The sequence below is a fragment of the Solea senegalensis genome, unplaced genomic scaffold, assembly GCF_019176455.1.
Source record: "Solea senegalensis isolate Sse05_10M unplaced genomic scaffold, IFAPA_SoseM_1 scf7180000014853, whole genome shotgun sequence".
Lineage (NCBI taxonomy): Eukaryota > Metazoa > Chordata > Actinopteri > Pleuronectiformes > Soleidae > Solea > Solea senegalensis.
Window position 1 is genome coordinate 4,240 of NW_025321151.1, and position 25,030 is coordinate 29,269.

Sequence of the window (25,030 nt, forward strand, 5' to 3'; positions counted from 1 at the left end):
ATCCGTACGACTAGAAATAAATAAATATGTAAGTGACATTATCATAATTATCATTATTTAAATAACTATGAGAGGAAGCGTCTGCTCTGATTACTTTCACTCGTTTGGTTGATGAAATGTTGAAAACTGTTTCTTATTGTTTCCCAAACCTGGAAATGTCTTGTTTCGTTCGTTTAGGGCTGCAACGATTATTTGATTAATCGATAACTATAAATCAATCGTCAACTATTTTGAACTATTTCTGATTTTTTTCCCAGCTTCTTAAATGTTAATATTTTATTTTATGGTTTATTTTATAAAACGAGTATTAGACGAGTGGCGATCAGAATAGTGGATGATGAACTTAGTAAGTGATTAATGATGATGGATTAATAAACATCAGAGTTCATGTTAAACTAAAGAGAAAGACGAGTCTCTGACGTCAAACTCACACATTTACACTTCTATAGAAAAACTCAGTTCAAATAAAAGCCTCTGCTTCCTGCTCCTGTTTTGTGTGTAGTTCAATGAAATCTCAACAACATTCGTCATAAATAGCGCACACACTGTGGGTCGTTGTGTGAGGGACATTCATGGTTATTACTGCTGGTGCTATGTACACAATCACAATCACATCAACTGAGCTAAATAGAGTTGAAAAGCTTCGAACAGATGAACAGTGACACTCCTGCAGTGGAGAGAGAGACGGGCAGTGGAGAGAGAGACGGGCAGTGAGTGATCTGCCGGTGAAATAGCAGCGTGGCAGAAATACAGTCATGTTATATGTGCAGTTTGCCTTCAAGGCCACAATTTCTCTGACTTTACCAGAAAACACCGTTACAACAAAACAGCCGTCTGTGATGACCTGTGATGACCTGTGATGACCTGTGATGACCTGTGATAAGCTGTGATGACCTGACTGTGATGACCTGTGATAAGATGTGGTGACCTGTGACCTGTGATGACCTGTGACCTGCGATAAGCTGTGATGACCTGTGATAAGATGTGATGACCTGTGATGACCTGTGACCTGTGATGACCTGTGATGGCCTGTGATAAGCTGTGACCTGTGATGACCTGTGACCTGTGATGGCCTGTGATAAGCTGTGACCTGTGATTACCTGTGATGGCCTGTGATAAGCTGTGATGAGACCTGTGATAAGCTGTGATGACCTGTGACAACTGTGACCTGTGATGACCTGTGATGACCTGTGATAAGCTGTGATGACCTGTGATGACCTGTGATAAGCTGTGATGACCCAGACCTGTGATGACCTGTGATGACCTGACCTGATGACCTGTGATGACCTGTGATAAGCTGTGACCAGTGATGACCTGTGATAAGCTGTGATGACCTGTGACCTGTGATGACCTGTGATGACCTCATGACCTGTGATGACCTAAGCTGTGACCAGTGATGACCCGCGATGACCTGTGATGACCTGCGATGACCTGTGATGACCTGTGATGACCTGTGATAAGATGTGACCAGTGATGACCTGTGATGCTGTGACCTACGACCTGTGATGACCTGTGACCTGTGATTACCTGTGATGGCCTGTGATAAGCTGTGATGACCTGTGATGACCTGTGATGACCTGTGATGAGCAAACTGAAGCCAAAGTGAGAAATAAATCTTTTAAAGGTCCAGTACGCAACATTTTCCGACAGTGTATTAGCGCCAAGTATGAAAAAAAACAAAATACAGCCGCTGGGGAGGAAAAAAGTCGCAGATTTGCTGCGTTAAATCTCATAAATCTGCAACTTTTTTCTCAAAATGTGTGTGTAGTACTGCAGAGAGGTCCACTGTGGAATAATTAGTGACATCTAATGGTGAGACTGCAGATTGCAACCAATAGATGGACATTTCCTGTCATCATGTCCTTTTACCAGCAGATTATCACACGTTAGATTATGCATCAGAATGATGTCTATGTCAGATAAATGTCAGAGGAGTTTTAATTGAACCACGTAGTATATTTCATTTCTGCCTTTAAACTCGACACCAGTTGTCATAGCGACGACCAGTGGAGCAAAAATATTACATATTGGACCTTTAAAGTGAATACACTACACTGCCACTGAGCAACAGAAACATCCAATAAACAGCTTCTATCCGTCCGTCCATCACACCAGCTGTGGAAGAAGGGCTGTAGGTGGAGGAGCGGGCGGAGCAGATGAGGCGGGTTTGGGGATTGAGTGACAGTTGAGTGCAGGAAGTGTGAGGTCTGGTTAAATGTAAACAGGCTGCTCCTGAGCGGTGAGCAGGCGGTACATGGCTGCAGGCATCGTCTTCATGTGGATCTGTCACAGACACAACACAGCGCGTCGTTATTCAACATGTATTATTCTGTTTACATGAGAGTTTAGATGAGAGTAAACTCTGTTTGTTTTTGTGTTCTTTATTACCACGTACTTGAAGTTTGATATTTTGTTGTATTTTACATTTCGTTGTGTCTTATTTAAGTGTTTTGTTGTTATTTCAATGTGTGCCTTTAAGTTATGTTCTCATAATAATAAAATTAATTATTATTATTATAATTAACAATAAAAATGTTTGATTCTTTTCCATTTGACAGTTCTAACACGACTCAGCTGGTGCTTTTTTTTGCTAAATGTTGGCGATGAACACATGATTCTTTTTCACTGATCTACAGTTCTGAATTGTTCGGTTTGATTCTTGTGTCGGACGTCGCGCTCATGACTCTCTGACCAATCAGTGACCTAACCCGGACCCAGGTACTATCACTGATTCAAAAGCAAAAAAAGGAATGCTCTAAATTCCCATTTTTAATCTACTGTTGATTGTTTGCAGTGTTTTAATCCCGTCTTGAAAATAGCACAAACTGTTGTGTCATACGTCGTCCGCGATGCTGCACACTCTCTGAGGTATTTCATATTTTGATTTTCTTTCAATTCTCTCTAAATCTCTGATTTAGGACAAATCTGTGGAAACAAAAGCACGTTTAGAACAACGTTTAGACTTTGTTTCCTCTGTGTGTGTGTGTGTGTGTGTGTGTGTGCGTGAGGTCAGGCTGCAGTGGAATGCTCGGTGTCATGTCGCTGCTGTTGCCGTTTATAACCGAGCAGAGCTGCAAAGACGACGACGTTACTTCTGCTCAGCAACCGACTCGTGTCATGCACTGTTTATAACTGTGATGAACGTATGGCCATACCGCGCAGGAAGCAGAGCCACGGCTTGTTTAAGGTACTGAGAGTAAGCTGTGTGCGCCCCCTGTGGCCACAACCACAACACAACAGGAACATCTGTGTTCACATGGACACAAGTCTCCAAATAAACACACTTTCCATTCTACGGCGTTATATTGGTGCCATATTGTTGAGCGCGCGCGCGCACACACAGGCATGTTTTGTGTGTGTGTATTTGTTGTTTTGTATTATGGGATGTCTCACCTCTCCCACAGCGTTGGATAAGATGTGGACGATCTTCTCGTGGGGCGTGGCCACCACGCTCTGGCTGTTGATTTCGATGATGCGATGACCGACTCTCACGCCGCCTCGCTCGGCGATGCCACCGCGCATCAGACTGCAGATCTGTCGGAGGAGGAGGAGCAGACACGCTGTTTCACATCACACACACACACACACACACACTAAACCTCACAAACACACTCGTGACAGACTGACACAGATGTGTGTTTCTCACGATGCCGTTCTGAACGCTGAAGCCCAGCTGGTAGCGCAGGTCGGGTCGTCTGATGAGAACTGTGGTCACCGGGGGACACCTGACGATGTTCAGACTGATCCGAGGCTGGTTCTTCAGACCCTAAAAACCCACACATCCTTCTTTTTACTCACACACACATTTTTACTGATTCATTTTCAAACCTTTTCCATTTTTATTTTTTATTTTCATCACTCAGTTGGATCAGATAACAAAGGTTGGTCCGTATTTTGTAGCAAACATGGAATTTAGAATCCTGTCACTCATGAGCGAACATCTTTTTCTTCTTTTTAAATTGTTAATGCACTATTTTAACACACTGTAAATAACTGCCAGATATTGAACTTTATTCTGGAAAAATGACCCTTTTATGGTTAAAATAAGCAAAAATAAGGGCCATATTTGATAATGTGAAGTTAAAAAGGTCCTTTTTTCCTTTTTCTTTAACATTCACATTTACATACAAATGCACTGTTTTGTAAAAATGTAATTTTCATTGTCACAATTATCATTTTTAAATGGAAATGTAATCAAATCTAAGCTGCACGTGGCAGGAGTGAAAAAACATAATATGAGATGATATATATATATATATATATTCTGTGTAGAGTTTACATATATATGTATATGTGTATTTACATATATATATATATATATGTAAACTCTACACAGAAAAGAGTTCAGTCAAACAGGGATTCAAACCCGACGCCTTCTTGCTGTGAGGCAACAGTAGCAGCCACTACTCCACCTCCTTCTCTTCATACCTTGATGATGCTCTGGCAGGTGGACAGCGGCAGTCCCACCAGACTGGTCCCGTTGATGGACATGATCTGGTCTCCGATGTTCAGTCTGCCCGACCTCTCCGCCGGCCCAGCATGCATCATGTTGGCGATGATGACAGTGGGTAAGATGGAGCCCCACCCACTCTCCACGATGACCACACCCAGAATCTCTCCCTTCGCTTTCTCAACGAACACCTGAGGTCACAGCAGGTGGTCAGAGGTCAGAGGTCAGAGTAACATCCTGCCTACTTTGTATTTAATAGTTTTACACACGCACGTGATTTTAATAAGATTCAAATATAATTGAGATGTTTGTAACATTGATGTTATTATGGTCTGCTCACATCTTTGCAGTTCTCAGACTTGGAGAAGTGGATGAGGTCGTCGTTGTACATGTCCTGAGTGTTGAGCAGGTCACTGTACTCCTTCTGGCTCAGGTCCTCGGGGTTGATTCCGTTGGCTCGTAAGAACTCCTGGTAGGCCACGCTGAAGGCCTGTCCGATGGACTGAGCGATGAGCTGAGCCTGAAGGACAGAGCGCAAAGACTTCCTCCAATAATCGTACACGACATATGAGATAATGACGTGATCCTGGAGTGTGGACGTATGAGGAGCTGACACACCTCAACATGGCTGCCAGAACACAAGGATCACCAGAGATACACATTGAACTCATGATATGTTTAATGAAGTAGCTAAAATCGGTTTTTCCTTGTGTCCTTGTGGCGTCCATGTCTCAGTCCGGTCCTGGTTGGACTTACATCCTCAGACTCAAACACGTGGCAGATCATCTTGTACTGACGCTTGTTCTCTTGTCCCGGGTCTGAGGCTTCCAGATCCTCCTGAGAGTCGGCCCGAGGCATCCTGCGCCGCGCCATCAGAACCACGATGTTGCCAATGTCAGCGATGTAGGAGATGGTCCTCAGAGGGTGATCCATCATGGTCTCCTGGATATAATGGAACCACATCAAGACTGTTACATGTGTGCATGACACTAAGTCTGCTGCTCCATACAGACTATGGAAAGGAAAGGAAAGGAAAGGAAAGAAGGAAAGGACAGGACAGGACAGGAAGTTGTAGTAAAAGTGTCTATAAGGAAACACTTTGATGACATCACAGTTATAGGAAACAAAAGCAGATGAAAGAGAGCAATAAAAGGAGAGAAGAAGATAGAAAAGTCGCGTTCAGACTTTGACTGTACTAAGAAGAACAAGACCAGTGTGTGTCTATGTGCGTGTGCGTGTGCGTGTGCGTGTGCATGCATTACCTGAGAGTCAGCGTTGAGCACTTTGATTCTCTGAGTGGAGATGAAGAGATCCACCTCAGTCATGGGCTGAGGGTCACCTTCAGACGCCTGCACAAACAAACACGTTACAAACATGTAAACAAACACGTTACATACATCTAAACACACACGTTACATGCATGTAAACAAACATGCTACATACATGTAAACACACACGTTACATACATGTAAACAAGCAGGTTACACACATGTAAACACACACGTTACATGCATGTAGACAAACATATTACACACATGTAAACAAACACGTTACATACAAGTAAACAAACACATTACACGCATGTAAACAAACACGTTACACACATGTAAACAAACACGTTACACACATGTAAACAAACACGTTACATACATCTAAACACACACGTTACATGCATGTAAACAAACATGCTACATACATAAACACACACGCGTTACATACATGTAAACAAACCGTTACACATGTAAACAAACACGTTACATACAAGTAAACAAACACATTACACACATGTAAACACACACGTTACATGCATGTAAACAAACACGTTACACACATGTAAACAAACACGTTACACACAAGTAAACAAACACGTTACATGCATGTAGACAAACATATTACACACATGTAAACAAACACGTTACATACAAGTAAACAAACAAAGACAGACAGACAGACAGACGGACAGACAGACAGGATGATCATGTGATTACTGCACCTTTTTCTTGGTCTGGGCTAACTTCTGCGCAGTCTGTCAGACAGACAGACAGAGAGAGAGACAGGTGAGAGCAGCAAACACAAACAAACACATCATAGACTTTGATGAAGGAACATGTTTTCAGTGAGAGTGACAGACTCATGCAGACACACAGTTGTTATGAAACATTACACGTTGTATAAGTTTGAATGTTTGTCTAGATTTATTTATTTATTTATTTATTTATTTAACATGTTTCTATTTTCTACATACGTGTGTGTATACAAACAAATGTGCAGGCTAATTGGAGTCTGACTTCATTTATCTTCGTGTTTCTTGTTAAATCACTTCAAGCAAACTAAAAAAACGTTACTATCCCTTTAAGACACAGTTTGAGCTGAAAATGAAAGTGAAGTTATTACAGAGTGTGTTCTCACCTTGATGCGGCTGACGGCCTCCTGCGCCTGCATCATACGAACATTCTTAGACGGAGTTTTATCCGACAGCAGCTGAGTGGAGCCCAGGTAGTTTGCTGCGAAGATGATTCCATCGATCAGGTCCTCAGGGTCACATGGACCTGGGACTGGAGGCACAAGAGGGGTGCGGTCTCACTGTCTGACAACCATCTCACTTTAATGTTATTATTATAATTATTATTATTGTTATTATTATCAATAATAATAATAATAACAATGATGATGATAAAAATAATAATGATACAATAATAATAATGATAATGATAAAATAAAACTAATAATAATAATAATGATAATAATAATAATAATAATGATAATAATGAAAATGCAAAAAATAAAAATAATAATGCTAATAATGATAATGATAATGCTAATAATGATAATAATAATAATGATAATGATAAAATAAAACTAATAATAATAATAATGATAATAATAATAATAATGCTAATAATGAAAATGCAATAAATAAAAATAATAATTCTAATAATGATAATGATAATGCTAATAATAATAATGATAATAATAATTATGATAATGATAAAATAAAAATACAAATAATAATGATAATGATAATAATAATAATAGTAATGATAATGATGATAATAATAATAATAATAATAATAATAATAACAATAATAATACAATACAGCTGTATCTGTGCTCTTTGTCTGATTCTTTGTCAACTTTAAAATAAAGTGTAGCCTCGCTCGAGGCTGTAAACTCTTCCCATCCGTCTTCATTTGTCGTCCTTAATCCAATCTCCAATCCCACGATACCACAAGACCATAAAACATGGATTAAATGACTTTCCTCAGATTTGCATCAGTGCAGCGTCAGTAATTTGATGTGGGTACTAAAGCTAATGTAAACAGTCAGGAGGGAGAAAATCTAATCTTATATTAAATGTGTGATCAGTCTAACGTTGTTAAAAATGTTGTCCCACTGAATCTTCCTCAGATTCAATCCAGATTAAATCCTTAGTTTGGATTAACTGAAGTGACAAAAATGGAAAAACACTGATTTTTCTCATGGACTCTGGTGTGGGAGAGTGAGCAGCTGATTCCACCTCAGACACACTCACCTTCTACATATGTGGGGAAAGACGCCAGACTTCTCCTGGACTGTTGACAAACAGAAGGGACACAGTTAGGATCTGACGTGAAGACATCGGGAACGAGGACGCAGCGACGTGTTCAGACAAACCTCTTTACTGGAGGGAGAAGATTCCACGCTGTCCTCCTGCAGCAGATGTCTGCTGGACGACTCTGCTCCGAGAGGAGAGGGAGACCCGGAACCAGGAGACTGAAGGAAGACACAATTAACAACAGGGATTTGGTGCCTTGCTCAGGGGAACCCCAGCTCTGGGGGACTCCAACCCTCGGATTACAAGATTATACTTTCCAACAATATCTCTGCCTATCATTTTACATTAAGGTGATCCGTGTGAATCTTTGCAGCGTTAAATCAAAACTTAAAGAGTTAAATGACCACTTTGTCTGAGTGTATTTGGTGTTGAATGAACTCTTTCCTAGACGGCATTCCCCTTGAACTTTGTGTAAGCCAGGTGTACTCAACTCGCGGCCCGCGGGCTGGATGCGGCCCTTGTCCTCTCTGTAAATGAAGCCGACTTTATAATAAAACTCGCCTCTGAACTTTTTTAGCGGCTCTCGTCTGATTTGCTGCTGATGTCTGTTCGTCATGTTATTCGTGCAACACGGTGCTGGGCTGTGATTGGCTGCAAACATCAGTCACTCACACTGCTCTTCATGGGCGGGACACTTCAGAGACGCTCGAGCATCACGATGCCGTCTGACAAACGAAAGCGACGCAGAGTTGAATTAGAGAGAGACACTGACTCACTTTAGCACCAAAGCATTTCTGTGCTAAAACTGCACATTCACTTAAAGAGGAGCAGGGAGGAGGAGCATGGAGGAGGAGCAGGGGAGGAGGAGCATGGAGGAGGAGTGGTTTGGTTAGAGAGTGGTGAGGACACCTGTTCTGTGGCTTTATGTTGACGCTGCACTCGTAACAAACAGCTGTTCTGTATCATCACGTCAACAGTCGTCACCTGTTTCTCTCTCTGACACTGACACACATTTACAGAGTTTGTCTTTTCCTCCCTCGTCTGTTGACTGGACACTTTGATGTTTACGTCACAGTAACAAACATTAGACCGATAATCAAGTAAAAACTGAGCAAAGCTGAGATCACAGATGTGAAAGTTTGTATTTCTATCATCATGTATGACTTAACTCTGTCAGAATAATGATGAACTTTATTATATTATTGTATTTCAGTTTGGCTTGAATCTTAACTTTTATTTTATAGCTTCATTTAAGTCACTGATCGATCAGCTTTATTTATTTATGTCGTGTATTATTTATCATTCTCTTTTATTTATTCCTGCTCATTTTTGTTCAGTCATGAGTGATTTTACAGGTTGTTTGAGGGTGAAATTGTTCAGTAAAATCACAGGACAATAAAAGATGTTTGATCATTTCTCACAGCGATGATTTGACTCTTAAGCGCTGTAGATGGATAGAGTTTGTCCATTAAATCATATTTCCTTTACATCATCATAATAATTACCTTATTTCTATAGTGTTGCTAAAGTGCTTTCACAGAGCAGATGAATGAAAGCCAAACTAAAAGGTTTAAATAATAACAACTGTCAAGAGTCAGAACAAAGGTCAATCATGGGCATTATTAAAGTAAATAAAAAGACGAGGTCATACGAAGGGCAGTCTGTAAAAACGAATGTTAGGAAGCGAAGACGTCACATGGTTCCACAGTCGAATGCTTCTCTGATCTAAAGCTCAACATCTCAGCTCCATACAAGCGTTTAAAGTCATCAGTCAAATATTCACATCAATTCTGCCAGTGATCATGTGACCATGTCTGTGTCTGATCTGTCACTGTCATCATCAGGGTTCCTCCACATCCCATAATACCATAATAAATGAAGTAAGAACCTCGGCTCTGTGGGGCTCCTCGGGCTCCTGCTGCGTCTGCTTGGCTTGTTCCTCCTCGAGCTTCTCCACTTGATAAATCCAAAAGTTTTCCATGATTTCAGTCAAAGCACAAAAGCAGTTGCTGCACAAACCGACGTCTCAGACGAGCTCACGGCGACTGACGGCGACTGACGGCGTGTGGTTACACTGTGAGCTGCTCAGGTGACACACAGGTGTCAGGATTCATCACGCAATCAACCGCGTTGGTCTGCTGGTCTGAGTCTGTGACGCTTTGAGACTTCAGTCCTTAAATCAATGTGCTCCACCCCTGAATCTGAATAATAAGTGTCAAACTGAGGAAGCATAATAAAGGAAGCATCCATGTTTTATTATATTGTGAAGTTAAGAGGAAAACAGCCTCCGTCACTGTTACTGGACCCTCACTGAATAATTGAACCTGTTTCTGGTCTCACCATGACTGAATAAAGCATGAGGAGGAAGATGAGCGACACCAGAGCGACACCAGGCAGAGCAGAGGCAACAATGAGCACATGTGCTGCAACATTACTGCGTCGTCGTCAGCTGCTTCAGAAAACGATGAATTCACTGTAAATGATTCAAAAGTGATCTGCAGAGCAACAATCACCATGACTTCAAACACAGGTAGCCTGGTGAGGGAGCTGAGTGGGCGTGGGCTTGAAGTGGGGAAAGATGGGCGGGGCCAAGGACAAACCCGTATGGGATGTACTGAAATACGTGAATATTGACTATAAATGTGATTGATGGTCGGATGGACTGATTGATTGACAGATGGATTGATGGACAGATGGACTGATTGATTGACAGATGGATTGATGGACAGATGGACAGATGGACTGATTGACAGCCACACTCATACACTCAGCCTGAGCTGCTGTACTTACATCTCCTCCTAGCGATGGTGGAAGGTCACATTCAGCAGTGGGACTCAGGTCCTGCCTCATAACCCAGATAGGCTCCTTGGGCTCATCAGGCGTGTAAGGAGACCTCACTGTTCTGGTCTTCACCTCCTCTATAGCCTCCTTAATATCCTTGATGGCCAGAGAGATGGCGTCCCTCTTCTCCTGGCTGTTCCTCATCACTGCGAGCTCCTCTGAAGGACTGACAGCCTGGTTTCTCGCAGGCTTCGCTCGGTTAACGTCTCCCTCACAGGTTTTTTCTTCTTCCTGTGGCAGATTGTCTTCTTCGTCTATCGTGTCTTCTGACGTATGATGAAGACTCTGAGAACTTATACTTTCTTTCACCTCAGCGACGATGCTGTCGATGTCCTCCTCCTGCTCGCAGCTGTCGGCGCGCGGGTAGGGGGCAAACTCCGCCTCCTTCTCCGGGCTGTCTGACTCGCCGTCAGAGCGCTCGTCGTAGTGCCGCAGACGGGAGCCCACGGCCTCCTGCTGATGGTAGTCTCCACCCACAGCCTGGCCCTCCAGCAGCCGGAAGCCGGCCCTCTTCTGCTGAAGAGACTCTGCGTCTCCTGATCCGTCTGCAGCAGAGGAACCTGAAGGTGGAGCGTCACAGATCTCCTCGTAAACATGCTCAGACATGGAGTAAATGTCATACGGCTCAGAATAAGCTTCATCCACGAGTCCAGAATCCAGACCCTCTGAGCTGTGAGGGACCAGACTCTCCGGCCGTCCTCGAGCACGGCACAGGGGCTCAGTGTAGACATAATTGGAGTATCCCGTGTTCAGGCTCTCCTCCGTGTCGTCCTGTCTCTGGGCGTGGTGGACGTCGGGCGGGGGTTCCCGTGGTAACGGCCGAGGAGCGCAGTAAGGATGCGAGTGGAGATGCTGCTGCTCGGCCTCGGCACTCTCGGTGTATCCCTCGGCTTCGGGCCGCAGCTGGACTCCGTAGTTCCCCGTTTCATCCTCCACCTCTGGCTGCGTCTCAGGCTCCAGAGACATCAGGACCAGACCGTCGTCCCCCTCGGCCCGGTCACTGTGGGTGTGGAAGCCGCTCTCAGTGCTGGCTGAGCGGGCCAGCGCTGAATCGTCCCTCTCTCGTTCATCTTCCACCTCCGGGTGTTTTTTGTGTTGTTGTGTTGAATGTTGTGCTCTCTCCGCCTCTCTCTGCTGCCGCTGCCTGTGTCTCTGCTGCTGCACTCGGATCCGGGCCTCGCTGTCCCCCTGCCTTCGATAGCGGGTCACCGCAGGCCGTGGGATGGGCTGCTGCTGCTGCTGCTGCTGCTGCTGCTGGGCCTGTGGAGGCGGAGCTCCGTATTGCAGCTCAGTATCTTGCTCCTCCTGTGGGCGACACCCTTGCGGCGCCCTTGCTCTGCCACTGACACTTCCTCCGCCCGGGGCGTCACGTCTGTGCCTTCTGTCCTGGTTGCCGTGGGTACGAGACTGACTGCTGTGGCGATGGCGAGGAGGGGTGTCATCTTCCTCCATGACCACCTGACCAAGCTCCATCTCCTGGGAGTTCATGGCTGTCGGGTTGTGGTCGGATCAACAGTGAAGAACTTCATCAGCACACGACCCTTTGCGCTCAGAGTCTGTGAGGAGGAGACAAGAGACGACACAAGGTCAGGAAACAGGAAACAACATCGTCCGTCAGCACGTCAGCTTTTACTGTAAATATCCCATCAACGCCGTCTGTTCTCACACAACGCTTTGACGTCACGTCGAGACAAACCGCGCTGCTGGATTCCCTCCAGTGTTGTCTGTTACGTCACGACATCAGTCTGGATCACTCAGGATCAGTCTGAGCGCGCCGTACACAACCGTACCGTGATGGAACCACAGCATAAAGACGGTGGTGACAGGAGTTACTCGGTAGTTTAAAGCATTCAATCACAGCAGAGATGATCTCAGGATACAGGCAGGACTCTGCAGGCTGTGACACTGAGAGGTGAAACGCTGCCCTCTACAGGTCACACCTCTGCCTCCTGCTGACTTATCATCTATTTTTCCAACATGAAAACCACTGCCCCCTTCAGGACATTACTGCTAACACAAGTGTGTAAATGCACATATTCTACTGCTGTGAGTTAAATCATCGGCTCTCTTGTTAGGTTGTGTGTTGATGACACGAGAGCGCCATCATGTGGTGACGTGTGTTGGGCTCTGTGCTTCAGTTAGAACGGATGCACATTATTATGCGTCCTCTCCCCTCCCTTATCTGACTCAGAGCCCTGACATCGGTTGCCGTGGAAACCGCTGTGTAATTTCTCTCTGTGGAAAGGGCAGATGAAGAGGTGACCTCTCCAGGGGGCAGAGGTAGAGCCGCGAGGAGCCAGTCAATACAAAACCTGCTCCCAGAACAGTCTGAACTATGTGTTAACATCAGTGTCTTTGCTGACAGACTTCAACATACAGTGATAAATAAATCTGCTTCACATCTACATTGGCCACAGTCATGTGTTAAGGTAACAATAATGTGGCTCCATCATCACAACAGCATGACAGTGTTTCACAGAACACCACCTGAGGACTCCATGGTGTCACACACACACACACACACACACGTATGTCGTCTCTGAACACACTCAATTCTACAGTTTGTCGCTGAACGCTGCAGATTTGACTGAAGTTCAGGGTTAGACGTGAACTGACTCAGGTTAACTGACTGAGGCTTTTCTAAATGAATGCAAGTAAATGTGAGTCTTCAAATGGATAGAAATATGAGAGTGTGTGTGTGTGTGTGTGTGTGTGTAATCTTGCAGAGACACAAACATACAGTTCATGAGATGATTGAAGAAAAGAAAAGAGGCCACAGTGTTGACAGGGCCGAGCTCAGCCATGCTGGGACTGTGAGGACAGCAGGGCCTCCCCCTCTCTGTGTCTGTGTGTGTGTGTGTCTGTGTCTCTCTCTCTCTGTGTCTCTCTGTGTGTGTGTCTCTGTGTCTCTGTGTGTGTGTGTGTGTGTCTCTGTGTCTCCCTCTCCCCTTCTCTCGGCCCTCTCATTCATGTCAGGCCGGTGGGCGGTCGCCCCCTCCACAAAGCCTCGCGCACAGAGCAGCGCTGTTTCCTCCACCTCGGCTCTAATAAGGCATTTCCTCAGTTTTCACTCCACTGTTGAAGCCACTCCTCAAACACACACACACACACACGCGCGCCACAGCAGCTTTGACACCGTCAACAACAACATCCGAGCCACAGACAGACAGACAGACAGAGAGGCGGACTCACCTGCGACCATCAGCGGGGATGATGCTGCTGCTGCTGCGGGCTGGAGGTCTGCTCCACCATCACCACCACCACCCTGTCCTCCATCTTCCCTGTCGCTACTGCTGCTGCTGCTGCTGTATGTATGCGTGTGTGTGTGTGTGTGTGTGCGTCTGCCTCCCAGCCCCTCCTTTATCCCACCGTCACATCATCATCATCATCATCTTCATCATCACAGGACCCAGCAAAGTGTCTATGTCTATGCAAACACACACACACACACACACTAAGAGAACATATTTTTATATACATACATATATATATATACACATATATATATACACATATATGTATATATATACATATATATATATACATATATATATACATATATATATATACATATATATATATACATATATATATATATGTTATAATGAATGATTTAACATCCACTGAAGACTGAACAGTTACTCAGCGTCTTATTTACCTGATCTGCTTTGAGCCTTCATCAGAGGTCTGTGGAGATAAAATAAAAGCCTCTAATAATTTGAATAGCTTGTAGCATGATTAGCATGCAATTGACAGACATTGTTGATCTCAGACAATAGCTTAGTATTGAACGCACTATAATAAGGTACATTTATGTGTGACACTATTATATAAATTTAGACATTAACATTTTTTATAGAATATAAACAGTTAAAATGTGTTTCTTTTCCCTTCACTTATTTGTGCAGGTGCGCGTCACATGATCATCACGTGTCACACACAAAGATGTTGACTCAAAATAAACAAGAGGTGAAAAATACTCTTTATTACAGATTAGCTTTATTTTCCTGGTAAGCAGATGACAAAAACACTTTCAAGATAAAATACTTAACTCTATTAATAAATATTGAATGAATGAGATGCTAGTGATTATTATTGAAGCCAAGAGTGGCCCTATCTGCAATAACGTACACGACCATCTTGACCTTATATATTATTGGTTTTGTTAGAGGAGAAAACAGGGTTTGTTGTCACTCACTGACAGTGAACCCTTAATAAACAGGAACCACTTCCTCCTGTGTATAATATTGTTATCTGTTATGAAAGTGGATCATAAGTCACTCGTTTACCCGTTTTGGATGCATTTTAAGTCATATTACAAAATAAGAGCCCTAATTTAGCCCACAGATTAAAGTTAAACTGTGCGGGGTGTGACTGACGTGTCCCTTTATCTCCCTTTGTAAAATATGATTTGAAAATGCAACCACACGCTTCCAGATAACATTAAATATTAGACTTTAATTATTTACACTTTAAGTTTGTGACAAAGCAGGATCTCGATTCAATCTATGATGTGCCAAAAGAAGACCTGACCTAAAGGGATAGTTAAGGGTTTTTTCTTAAGTGAGGCTGCATGAGATACTGACCAGATTCTCCCTGTGCTGAGACGCTGAAAACACAAGGAAAAAGAAGATTTTAACCACTTAAAATAAAGCTCACATTAGAAAATCTACATGTACTTGAGGCTATGACATCTTAAGTGTTATGTTCTCACCGTTGGGCAACCTTTCCTAACTGGAAATTGAAGTTTATAAATCGCTCATGCAACCACACCAAAGTCCACAGAGAAAAATCTATGTTTTTAGCTCTTGTGGAGCTTCACTGATTCACTGATTTCTCGATGGGCTTCGGTGCAGAGAGCAAACAATGCAAAGTTCAGTCTCATGGAGATAAAGCGGCTAACATAAGATATCACAGACATAAGCAGCCTTACATTTTACAGGCTGACCCTCATCTTAAGTGTTAAAGATCCATTTTTCAGCTATATTTCCAGTGTCTCAGGCTGACGCGCTTAATGAAGTCAGCACCACATGTAACCACACAACAAAACAAAGTTCTTTTTTCTTCACGTCTCCTGGCGATAACTGATCTTTATACGAGAAAACAACTCAACACAAAGGATTGTAAATATGGCTGTTAGAACAGACCCTGCCACTGGAGTTTACTGATGAATACGTTTGGAAAGAAAAAAGAAAGACAGAAAACAAGCTACATTTCTCCTTTAAAAAGCTTGTTGAACCATTAAAAACCTTTCTGCATAGATAGATTTAGATTTAAAGTTTGTGTTCTGGGTTTGCAAAGGTGTCAAAATGCCCCACCGTAGTTAGGATATGCACCAATTCCTGGATGAATGAATGAACTTAAACGTACACGGCTCAAAAATACACGTTTCAAGACAATCGCACACTGATCCTTCGTGAATAAACATCGTTCAGGTAATATGGAAGCACACTGTGACCATCCACCAGTCAGCACTAAGGCCACCGATGATTATTTACATCTTATATGGTAAACGTGACCACGGCTACACTGACTGTGTCGTCTCCTGTCAATGACGGAGGAAAACATCATAACACAATCATCATCATCTGAACTGTGCAGATACACAATGTTACACAACTCCCAAAGTAGCGCTACAAATTCTTCCATCAACACAAAAACACTTTGACCTTCTTGATTATTAGTTTAATACAAAGGTAGTGACGGACGTGTATCAGCCACACCAGGAATCAGCCGCATGAAATCCTCTCACTGGCTTTTGTCAGTGAAAAGCAGCTCGGCCGAATCGTTTCTAACAAAGTGCAAAATAACAAGAGAAATATTTTAAAGGTCCAGTGTGTAACATTTAGGGAGGGTTTCAAAAAACTGAATATACTACCAAAGTCAGATTTCATTCCCTAAATGTTTCCCTAAAACATCAGCTACATAGTTTTTCTTCTTCTGTGTGTCAGTTATTTACACTTTTATAAAGATTTTGTTCAGTGATAATGCAGCTAAGACACCCTGGGACGATGCTGCTGCTGCTGCTGCTGCTGATGTTAGGTGTAACAGTGACACTGAAGAACGTTGTGTTGAGCTCTGTTAACAGTAGCTCTGCCTCGACCACGACAAAGTTAAAAAAAACAACTTGTTGGGGAGAAACAGTGGAGACACTTCAGAACCCCGGTGAGTAATGATTGACAACTCGTTGCTCCACCTCCCTGATGAACAATGATTGGCTGGGGTCTGATCCTGGACTTAATTGGTATTATTTGCACTCGTCTGTGTATTTATGCAAATGCCTTTAGAATAAAATATGTACTTTAAGAGTTGTGCTTTAACAGAGTCTGTTGTTGTACAGGAGCTGAGACAGAGCTAGTGTGTGTTCTGTGTTTTCTTACAACGCTTTACGAATACTTTGCATCTTACATTAATCATCTTAATAAAGGGCTGCAACGATTAATCGATTATTAACCAATTACCAATCACCAACCAATCACCTATTTTGATAAATGATCGGTTTAATAATTAAAACAAGTTCCTAGGTTTTTCTGCTCTTAAAAGGTGAATGTTTTCTGGTTTCTTTGCTCTCTCTCTCTCTATATATATATATGTATATATATAAAAATATTAAAACTTTGGGTTCGTGGACAATACAAAATATTTGAGAACATTCTTTGCATCAACATTGATTTTCTGATATTTTATGGACCAAACAATGATTTGAGGAACTAATTGACAGATATGAAAATAATCTTCGCTGCAGCCTCACGTGTCTTATAAACAAATAATACTACAGCTGGACATGATGACGTGAAGACCTCCGCAGTTACCCGACACCTTCAGGAAAGGGAAGGGTGAGCAGAGGAGTCTTAATTTGTCATAATCTGCAGTCTCACCATCGGGTGTCAACACTTTTTCTTCACTGGACCTTTAAAAAGCAACGATACAGAAGTAACAGAGTGTGGTAGCAGCAACGCGCAGCAACGCGCAGCAACGCTCGCTTTCAGGGAAACGCCATTTTCCCCGGCACGGTCCTTCAGATCCGTCCCCCAACAACAACAACAACAACAGGTCTGCTAAAGATCAGTTTTCAAGGCTTCCTGTTGAACACAACTATAACTTAGCATGTAGCTCCATATTTAGGACTAAATTTAGTGGCCAGAAATAAAGCAACATCCGCAGCCGAGGATCAGGATGAGAAGACGCAAAGTGAAGAAAGTATACATGGTTAATAAAGTAACTGCCTTCAGAATGGAAATCTGAGGATCAGGGCTCTGTGCTTTCAAGCTGCCGTTGCAACAAGTGAGGCCACTGAATTTCAACACAGCGGACATGAAGACGCACACACTGATACAGAGCTCTGGACGTCACACGACTCAGAATTATAAACCTAGTATGTCCACTATTTACCGAGAGACGGATACGAAATGTGTTGCTTGCGTTTGTTCCCTTCGCTCCGTCTTCTTTGGCTCACTGTAAAACACGGTTCATGGCGTTTCTGTGGATCCACTAAACTGTCTCTGACATCCATGCACCACCTTCACTCGTATGATGACATGAGACTGACCAGCGGCTCTCAAACGTTTTAAACCAAACGCCACCGGAGAAAACCGTCATCACCAGAGGTGTAAACAGGTCGAGCAGATTTATTCCCCTTTGCTCTCTCATCATCCTCCTCCTCTTCCTCACATATACTTCACACACACACACACACACACACACACACTGGTGTAGTGAAATTAGCTAAAGATGGAGTAAGAGATAAGGTGACGATAACTATGATTGAACTTATTCTCATGTCTACACACATCACTGCCATCACACAGTATTGTGTCACACATGTTTGAGACATGTTTGAGAATCATGGCTCGAGTGTGTACGTCTGTCTGTAGAAGTGAATCATTTCCTGTCTGAGGGCGTTCCCTTGGTTGTGTGCCGTCAGCGACCGGAGCTCTATAAATGATTACATGATTGATTCAACTGCAGTAACTCTGGATTTGTTGTAAGAGAGTTTTTCAGAAGACATTACAGAACTGACGTCAGTCCCTAGACCCCGTTCTCCTAAGCTTTCAGCGTACCCTTCAAAAACTGACTGAAGGAATAAATATATAATCTGTTCATGCGTGGTTTGCAGCGAGTCACGCCGAGTGTAAATCCTGCTGAGCTCTCACCTGTTGCGGCAGCAGTTTGCTGGAATATCTGAACAAAAATCGAGCTACGCAGCCGGACGCCAAGATGGCGACAAAAAAACAACAACAAAAGAAAAATGGTGGAAATTTGTCCTGAGGTACTACGGAACCTGAAACAAGAGCAGAATCTATCAATGGAACCAAGTGGCTTACTCTGTACCGATTTCCATTCTGAAGAAGTACTGGCTCAGATGAAGCTCAAGAGAATCCACGTGTTTCTGAGGAAGAACAACCCGTCACCTTCCTCTTTACTCACCATCAGAAGGGTACGTCAGGATCTAGGCTCCACAGTCTTTACTACATTTGAAAAAACTATAAGTTACTCTCAGCACTACAACAGGTGAGTGGCTGATCAGAACTCTTGGTCTGTTAAGGAAGGACGCGGCTAACTCCTCTCTCTCACGGCTGCTGAGCGATGACGGTGTCTAACCACTTCTTGTACGCCAGGGCAAAACGTCTCTGCTCTGGGTCACAGCAACCGCGCAGGACTCCGCCCACAAAGCCGTGCTCGGAGGGCAGGGTGGCGCTCGGCAGCGGGGCCCCTCTCTTCAGCCGCTTGCTGTCGTGTGGGTCAGACGAGGACACCCCGTCTACCTCCATGGGCTCACCGGTGTGGTTCTGTCCGTTCACACTCTCTGTCCGGCCTGCGCGGCTTCCATCGCCGACCTCTGGCCGACCCGGGTCACTGTCGTTACGGTGGATGGGCCGGCTACCTCCGTTACTGCTGCCGTGTGGCTGCTGCTCTCTCCTCCACTGATGCCACAAGTAAAAGACATGTCGCCTGCATGATGATGATGAGGTGGAGACATATTCAGAGTCATGTTGTCAAAATGCAACTGCCGAACAGGCTTCAGCTGTTTGAAAGCACTTGCTTCTAATTTGTATGAGTACTTATATTTCATATATAATACCGAGTACTTAATAATACTAAATAATAATAATAATTGCTGCTGTTTAAAAATGTTCAGTCCTCTCTAAGTGTTGGAAGAATGAGGTCAATTGCTTTATTTTTGCTGTTCACTTCAAACATTTAGGTTTAATATGAAAAGATGATAAAAGATCAGTTTGTAATGATGGTGAGCATAAATGAGCGGCAGTGTAAGAAGAGACTGACTTAGATTTAGATGAATAATCCTGAATTATCCCTTCAACAGCACAATATACAAGTATCTACTTTCACTGCAGTGCTGTGATTACCTGGTGATCATGACACAATGGCCACGTTGGGTTCACCCGCGTCGTCTTACCTGTGACTCCAGAGTGTCTCGTGTCCCGGGAAGGACTGGATCAGGTCTGAGCACAGCTCCATCTCCTGGTGGAAGAGCTGCAGGACTGTGGTACAGCTGTGTTGCCTCTCATCCTCTGCTGCTGTGTCTGCTCCCGACAGCTCGCCGTTAGCGTGGGCGTGGCTGAGACTGTGGGGGACGACGGTGCCGGGGACTGGACCGGAGCAGAACGGTGAAGAAGATGTAACGGCGGTGACGGCGGGAGCTGCCGCGTGCGAGAGCACAGTGATCAGCTCGTTGAGCAGGAACTGGCGGTAGTGGAAGCCACTGTGGTCAGACACATGCATGGACACCCACAGACGCATCGACGACAGCTCGTCGTGGAAAACCTGTCGAGAAACACGGCCGTGAGCACGAGTGAGACCAGAAATGAAAGAGAGATTCATTTGTCATTTGTATGCACTGTGGTGAAACATCCAGTGTGTACTGGGCATCTACTACAAAAGTATAGATTGCAGTGTATACAGTCTACATCCTGGGTACTAATGCAAATATTTGCAGGGTGTCTGTCTTTTTGCTTTTGGCTCCCTGCTCACCTTCTCCTCGTCCTACCTTGACATTGCCCTTTGCCATGTGCTGTAGCACCCAGATGCGATGGGACCAGGCGTTGTAGTTGCTGGGATAGCGGCAGGCAGCGTCAGAGCACACCTTCATCTCTTGGTGGAGTGTCCTGGCCAGATGATCACTGAGCTGGTGGCTCCTCTCTCCATCAGCCTGTGCTGCTTCACCATTCTGCTGCTGCTGCTGCTGCTGCTGCTGCTGCTTACTGCTCTCGCCCACAGCAAAGAACTGATGCAGCATCTGCTGCAACACCCAGCGACTGTGGGAAGACATCAACTGCTGAGTCACCTGATGTGCAGCCAAATGATGGAGCAAAATGCAGGCTATTCATTTATATTTATAAGTGAACTTTAAATAGACAATTCAATTCATTTAACTTAATAATTTCATTCATACTATCGCTATTGCAGTCCTACCCAGTGGGCACTACTGTATGTCTTACCGGTGTATCCATGTCTCTGGGCTCTTGGGGAACTTGGTGAGGGCCAGCATACCCAGATAGAGGTCTTTTTCAGGGTGAAGAACTCCACACTGTACAAGTTCCTTCCTTCAACAACAATCAGCGATGAATTAGACTACTTTCATTAACTGTGAACTTCAACAGAACAGGCGGGGGTGTTTGTGGGTGCAAAAGCCATTTCCATACATGATCCATATACAACATCTGTTGAAGTGTGAACCTGTGTGTTAAAACTAACTTAAATCTGGACCATTATTGCAGCAGCGAGGAACCGTTTCATCAGTTTGTTGCAATGATCTCAGGGTAAACAGCAGAGTTTCAAAGTAAACCGCGGAGCACACTGCATTTCATCAAATGTTCTTTCACACTAAAATTGACAGCTAGAACCAGAATTTGTGAACACGGGTGATCAACTACAAGCCCATTGCCAGTGGTTTGGTCTGCCCGGCGGTGTTTGTATCATCCATGCATGAATTGTCACGTCACAAGAATATTTTACGCTGGTCTCTTTTTCAACTGATCTGATTGATGAAATAAAAAATACTGAGCACTATCCGGATGCTGCATACAAACAAAGTCAACGCACAGATGTGAGTAGACACTAGATTAGACAATTACTTTGTGCACAGCGCAGGAGCAGACGGAGAAGCAAAAAAAAGGCTTCTCCGTCTATATATGTATATATACATATATATATGTATATGTATATATACATATATATATGTATATGTATATATACATATATACATATATATATATATAGATTCATTATTTAAAAGCATGAATATTAATCTATACTATATAATATAATATAGTTCCAATGTCTTGACTTTAGTGAAGTAAGTACACACAGTCCCAGCCATAATAACAAAATTAAATAAATAATAATAAAAAAAACAATGGTACAGAATTGGCATAATAATTTCGTTCTGTGTTTCGGTTTCGAAGTGTTTCCTGATTTTTGGATAAATTTGTTTTACTTTCTACTTTCATCAGTGTTGAAATTCTCTGACTGATGTCACGTCCAAATCCAGCAGCCAGCCAGACTCAGATGGTTCACAATGGAGGAAAAACATATCACCTTTGTGTGTTCACACCCGGAGCTCTATGACACTAGGCGTTTTATTTTATTCACGAGTCAATTTAAAAACAGAAAAATCATGGAATAAAATCAGCAGAAAGGTCGGTCAACCTGGTCGACACAAATGCACACAAGAATAGCACAAAAATGGTGCAACGCGGTGCCAACAACGTATCCATCTACTGCGGAAGCTGAATTCTTTAATGTTTCTAATCTCTATTTCTTAAATGTTTACTTGCTTCGACTGCCCATGCCCACCTGCGGTACTGAGTAGTTGCTGTATGTGTTGTGTTGTTGTCAGTTTGTTGTATGTTTATGTGACTGAGGCTGCAAACTGAATATAAATAAAGCTGTTGAATTTAATATTAGTGTACGGTGTGGCCGCAGCTTGAGTTGTACAAAGTAAGGTTTTGCAACAAACAATCTTTTGGAAAGATGTTGTACACTTTCAAATGGAACGTTGCACAGCCAAACTCTGTCTGCTCGACCACTCGCTCAATACAAGCGCACACACGCAACTGCGCCTATATAATATAATACAGTGATATCAAGTTTGGTTCATACCGCCCAGCGCTACTTTCAAGGGGGAAAAATAAAGACCAAGAGCAAATAACTCTTGCATTTGTGTAGTAGTGCGTGGCGTACCTGACATTCCATGCAGTGGTGAAGTCCGGATTAAGCAGCAGCAACGTGCAGGTGATATCCACTAAAGCTGAGAGACATACAATGATACAGTATTAGCTTCTATTACGTTTTAAATGATTGAGGTAGGGATCTCTCAGTAAGAAAAACAACAAAACGACTTAACTCAGATTCAAATACTGAAAGTGTAGTTGTATGAGGAACAGACATAAAGATGGACGTAAATACACTGTGCAAGCCAGCTGTACCAAGAAGAAGTCGAACGAGAGCACTTACCCTCCCTGTCTAACCAGTGTTTGCGCTGGCGGTAGAGCAGCAACTTATTGTGAACATACGGCAGCAGGAACTTAACACACCAGCTCTCAACACCAAGCTTGTTCTCCACCAGCACGATGGGACTGCGATTGTAGCGCGCCTCTGGACATGGGATCACACCGATTTCATCACTGACAAGACACAAGACAGAGAGAATGAGCATTGACAGCAGTCACAGTCCTTTTGTTTGTAAAGTATAGATGTAGGACTGGGCAGTATATCCATGTCAATTTTAAATATTGACATATCGTGATATATCTGTGATGAGTATCCTGGTTTTAAAGAACCAAAAAACCCCAGAATATATTAACCTTTATGAAGCTCAAAAAATAAATCACACGACTTGTTTTATTATATATAAAAAAACATTAAAAACGTCACGTTTAGTAATCAATTAACGGAGTTATCGTTGGAATCCTAGTTATTATAAAAATCTGGCAAAAAAGATACACATCATATCCCAATATGGAGGTGACGATACGATATAATGCGGTAGAATAGTATTATATAAGAATGGCCCCACAAAAATATTATAACACTCATTGTAAAAACAAAATCTAGAGTTTCCTACGTGTAATGAGAGGAATGACAGGAAGGAGAGAGGTCAGAGTATGAACTACAACACAAAACCACACATACACAACTTATTTATGTATGACAACTACTATTATCATTGTTGTTGCTATTATTAGGAGATATGAAAGCGTTTTATGGATATGCCAACAACACTGACAGCCCCATGTCGTTGAACTTGTAATAGCGATGCAATAAAACGTAGCAGCTAACTGAGCATTGAAATAAGACGGAGTAACAACAACAATAATACTCAATCTCTCCGTTCCTCATTCCTCGTACAAAATACAGCCATCATAACTACGCTACGAACGCAATACATTTTGTGACTCAACAAAAAAGGAAACGTTTTCAAAGAAACTATTTCTGTCTATTTAAGCGAACGGAGCACGAGCTAAATCCAGCGACTGAACTGTCAACTTTCTGTGAAGCGCTCTCGTTCCAGGTGATAGTCGGAGCCCACCGTTGACCGGCGGGATGGAGCGGGTGTTAGTGTCGGTGGTGACTGGACGTGGCAGCCGGGGCTCCACTCGCTGTGCTGCCTCCACAAGCAGCACTACTCACATGTTAGGGTTCCTCTTGAAGGCGTTGTTAATGTCTTTGACAACTCTCTGCACCAGGACGTCCACCTCCTCCTCCAACTCCGCCATTTTTACAGCTTTCAATGACGTCACGGAGACCGTGTTCTTCTTCCGGGTAAAAAAAAAACAAAAAAACAAAACAGTACGTACGGAAAGCCCACAGGGACACACGCGAACATTCTTTTGGGAGGGGCGTGGCAGTCAACAGGAGGACAACGGATGGCTAACGCAGAATAAGGACCGAGGCATTTTCTCAATACTCAAGGAAACAAGTATGTACTTTCATCAGGACAGGCCGAGATAACGCTGCTCTGCGCCGGGCACAGTGAGCGCCCAGCGTCCGCAGAGGCGGAGCTGATCACCTCCGACACGACAACGTCGCTGCCAAACTATAAATACGTCATATCTTCATACACAAACCACATGTTTGAATTCTAAATGACTCATTTCTCGCCTCAAATGATGTTAAAACTTCGTTCCGTGACACAGAAAAATATTTATTTCAGATTTCTATTATCTGCTGCTATGCTCCGC

General features: G+C 43.4%; 2 protein-coding genes across 6 annotated transcripts; both read right to left on the minus strand.

Annotated features, from left to right (window-relative positions):
- Positions 1 to 904: 904 nt before the first annotated feature.
- Positions 905 to 14,158, minus strand: apba1a (amyloid beta (A4) precursor protein-binding, family A, member 1a). Of its 5 annotated transcripts, none has more exons than XR_006358598.1 (15): positions 14,019 to 14,158; positions 10,776 to 12,382; positions 8,105 to 8,203; positions 7,983 to 8,022; positions 6,860 to 7,005; positions 6,444 to 6,476; positions 5,713 to 5,799; positions 5,207 to 5,392; positions 4,791 to 4,970; positions 4,429 to 4,641; positions 3,647 to 3,766; positions 3,394 to 3,534; positions 1,518 to 2,283; positions 1,057 to 1,090; positions 905 to 992 (listed from the first exon to the last, which is right to left on the minus strand). XR_006358598.1 is itself a non-coding variant. In XM_044016853.1 (13 exons), exons 2-13 carry the CDS (start codon positions 12,312 to 12,314, stop codon positions 2,212 to 2,214), a joined length of 2,856 nt encoding a protein of 951 aa, XP_043872788.1. In that variant the 5' UTR covers positions 12,315 to 12,382; positions 14,019 to 14,158; the 3' UTR covers positions 1,508 to 2,211. The 5 variants fall into 5 exon arrangements, 1 of the variants encoding a protein (XP_043872788.1); XR_006358597.1 differs by having other exon boundaries at positions 1,057 to 1,120; positions 1,511 to 2,283; XR_006358600.1 differs by lacking the exons at positions 905 to 992; positions 1,057 to 1,090 and adding an exon at positions 1,181 to 1,218 and having other exon boundaries at positions 1,578 to 2,283.
- A 638-nt stretch (positions 14,159 to 14,796) lies between these two features.
- Positions 14,797 to 24,773, minus strand: ptar1 (protein prenyltransferase alpha subunit repeat containing 1). The gene is made up of 7 exons (XM_044016855.1): positions 24,480 to 24,773; positions 23,304 to 23,473; positions 23,031 to 23,097; positions 21,287 to 21,391; positions 20,836 to 21,103; positions 20,245 to 20,612; positions 14,797 to 19,778 (listed from the first exon to the last, which is right to left on the minus strand). Exons 1-7 carry the CDS (start codon positions 24,563 to 24,565, stop codon positions 19,397 to 19,399), a joined length of 1,446 nt encoding a protein of 481 aa, XP_043872790.1. The 5' UTR covers positions 24,566 to 24,773; the 3' UTR covers positions 14,797 to 19,396.
- Between the last annotated feature and the right edge of the window lie 257 nt (positions 24,774 to 25,030).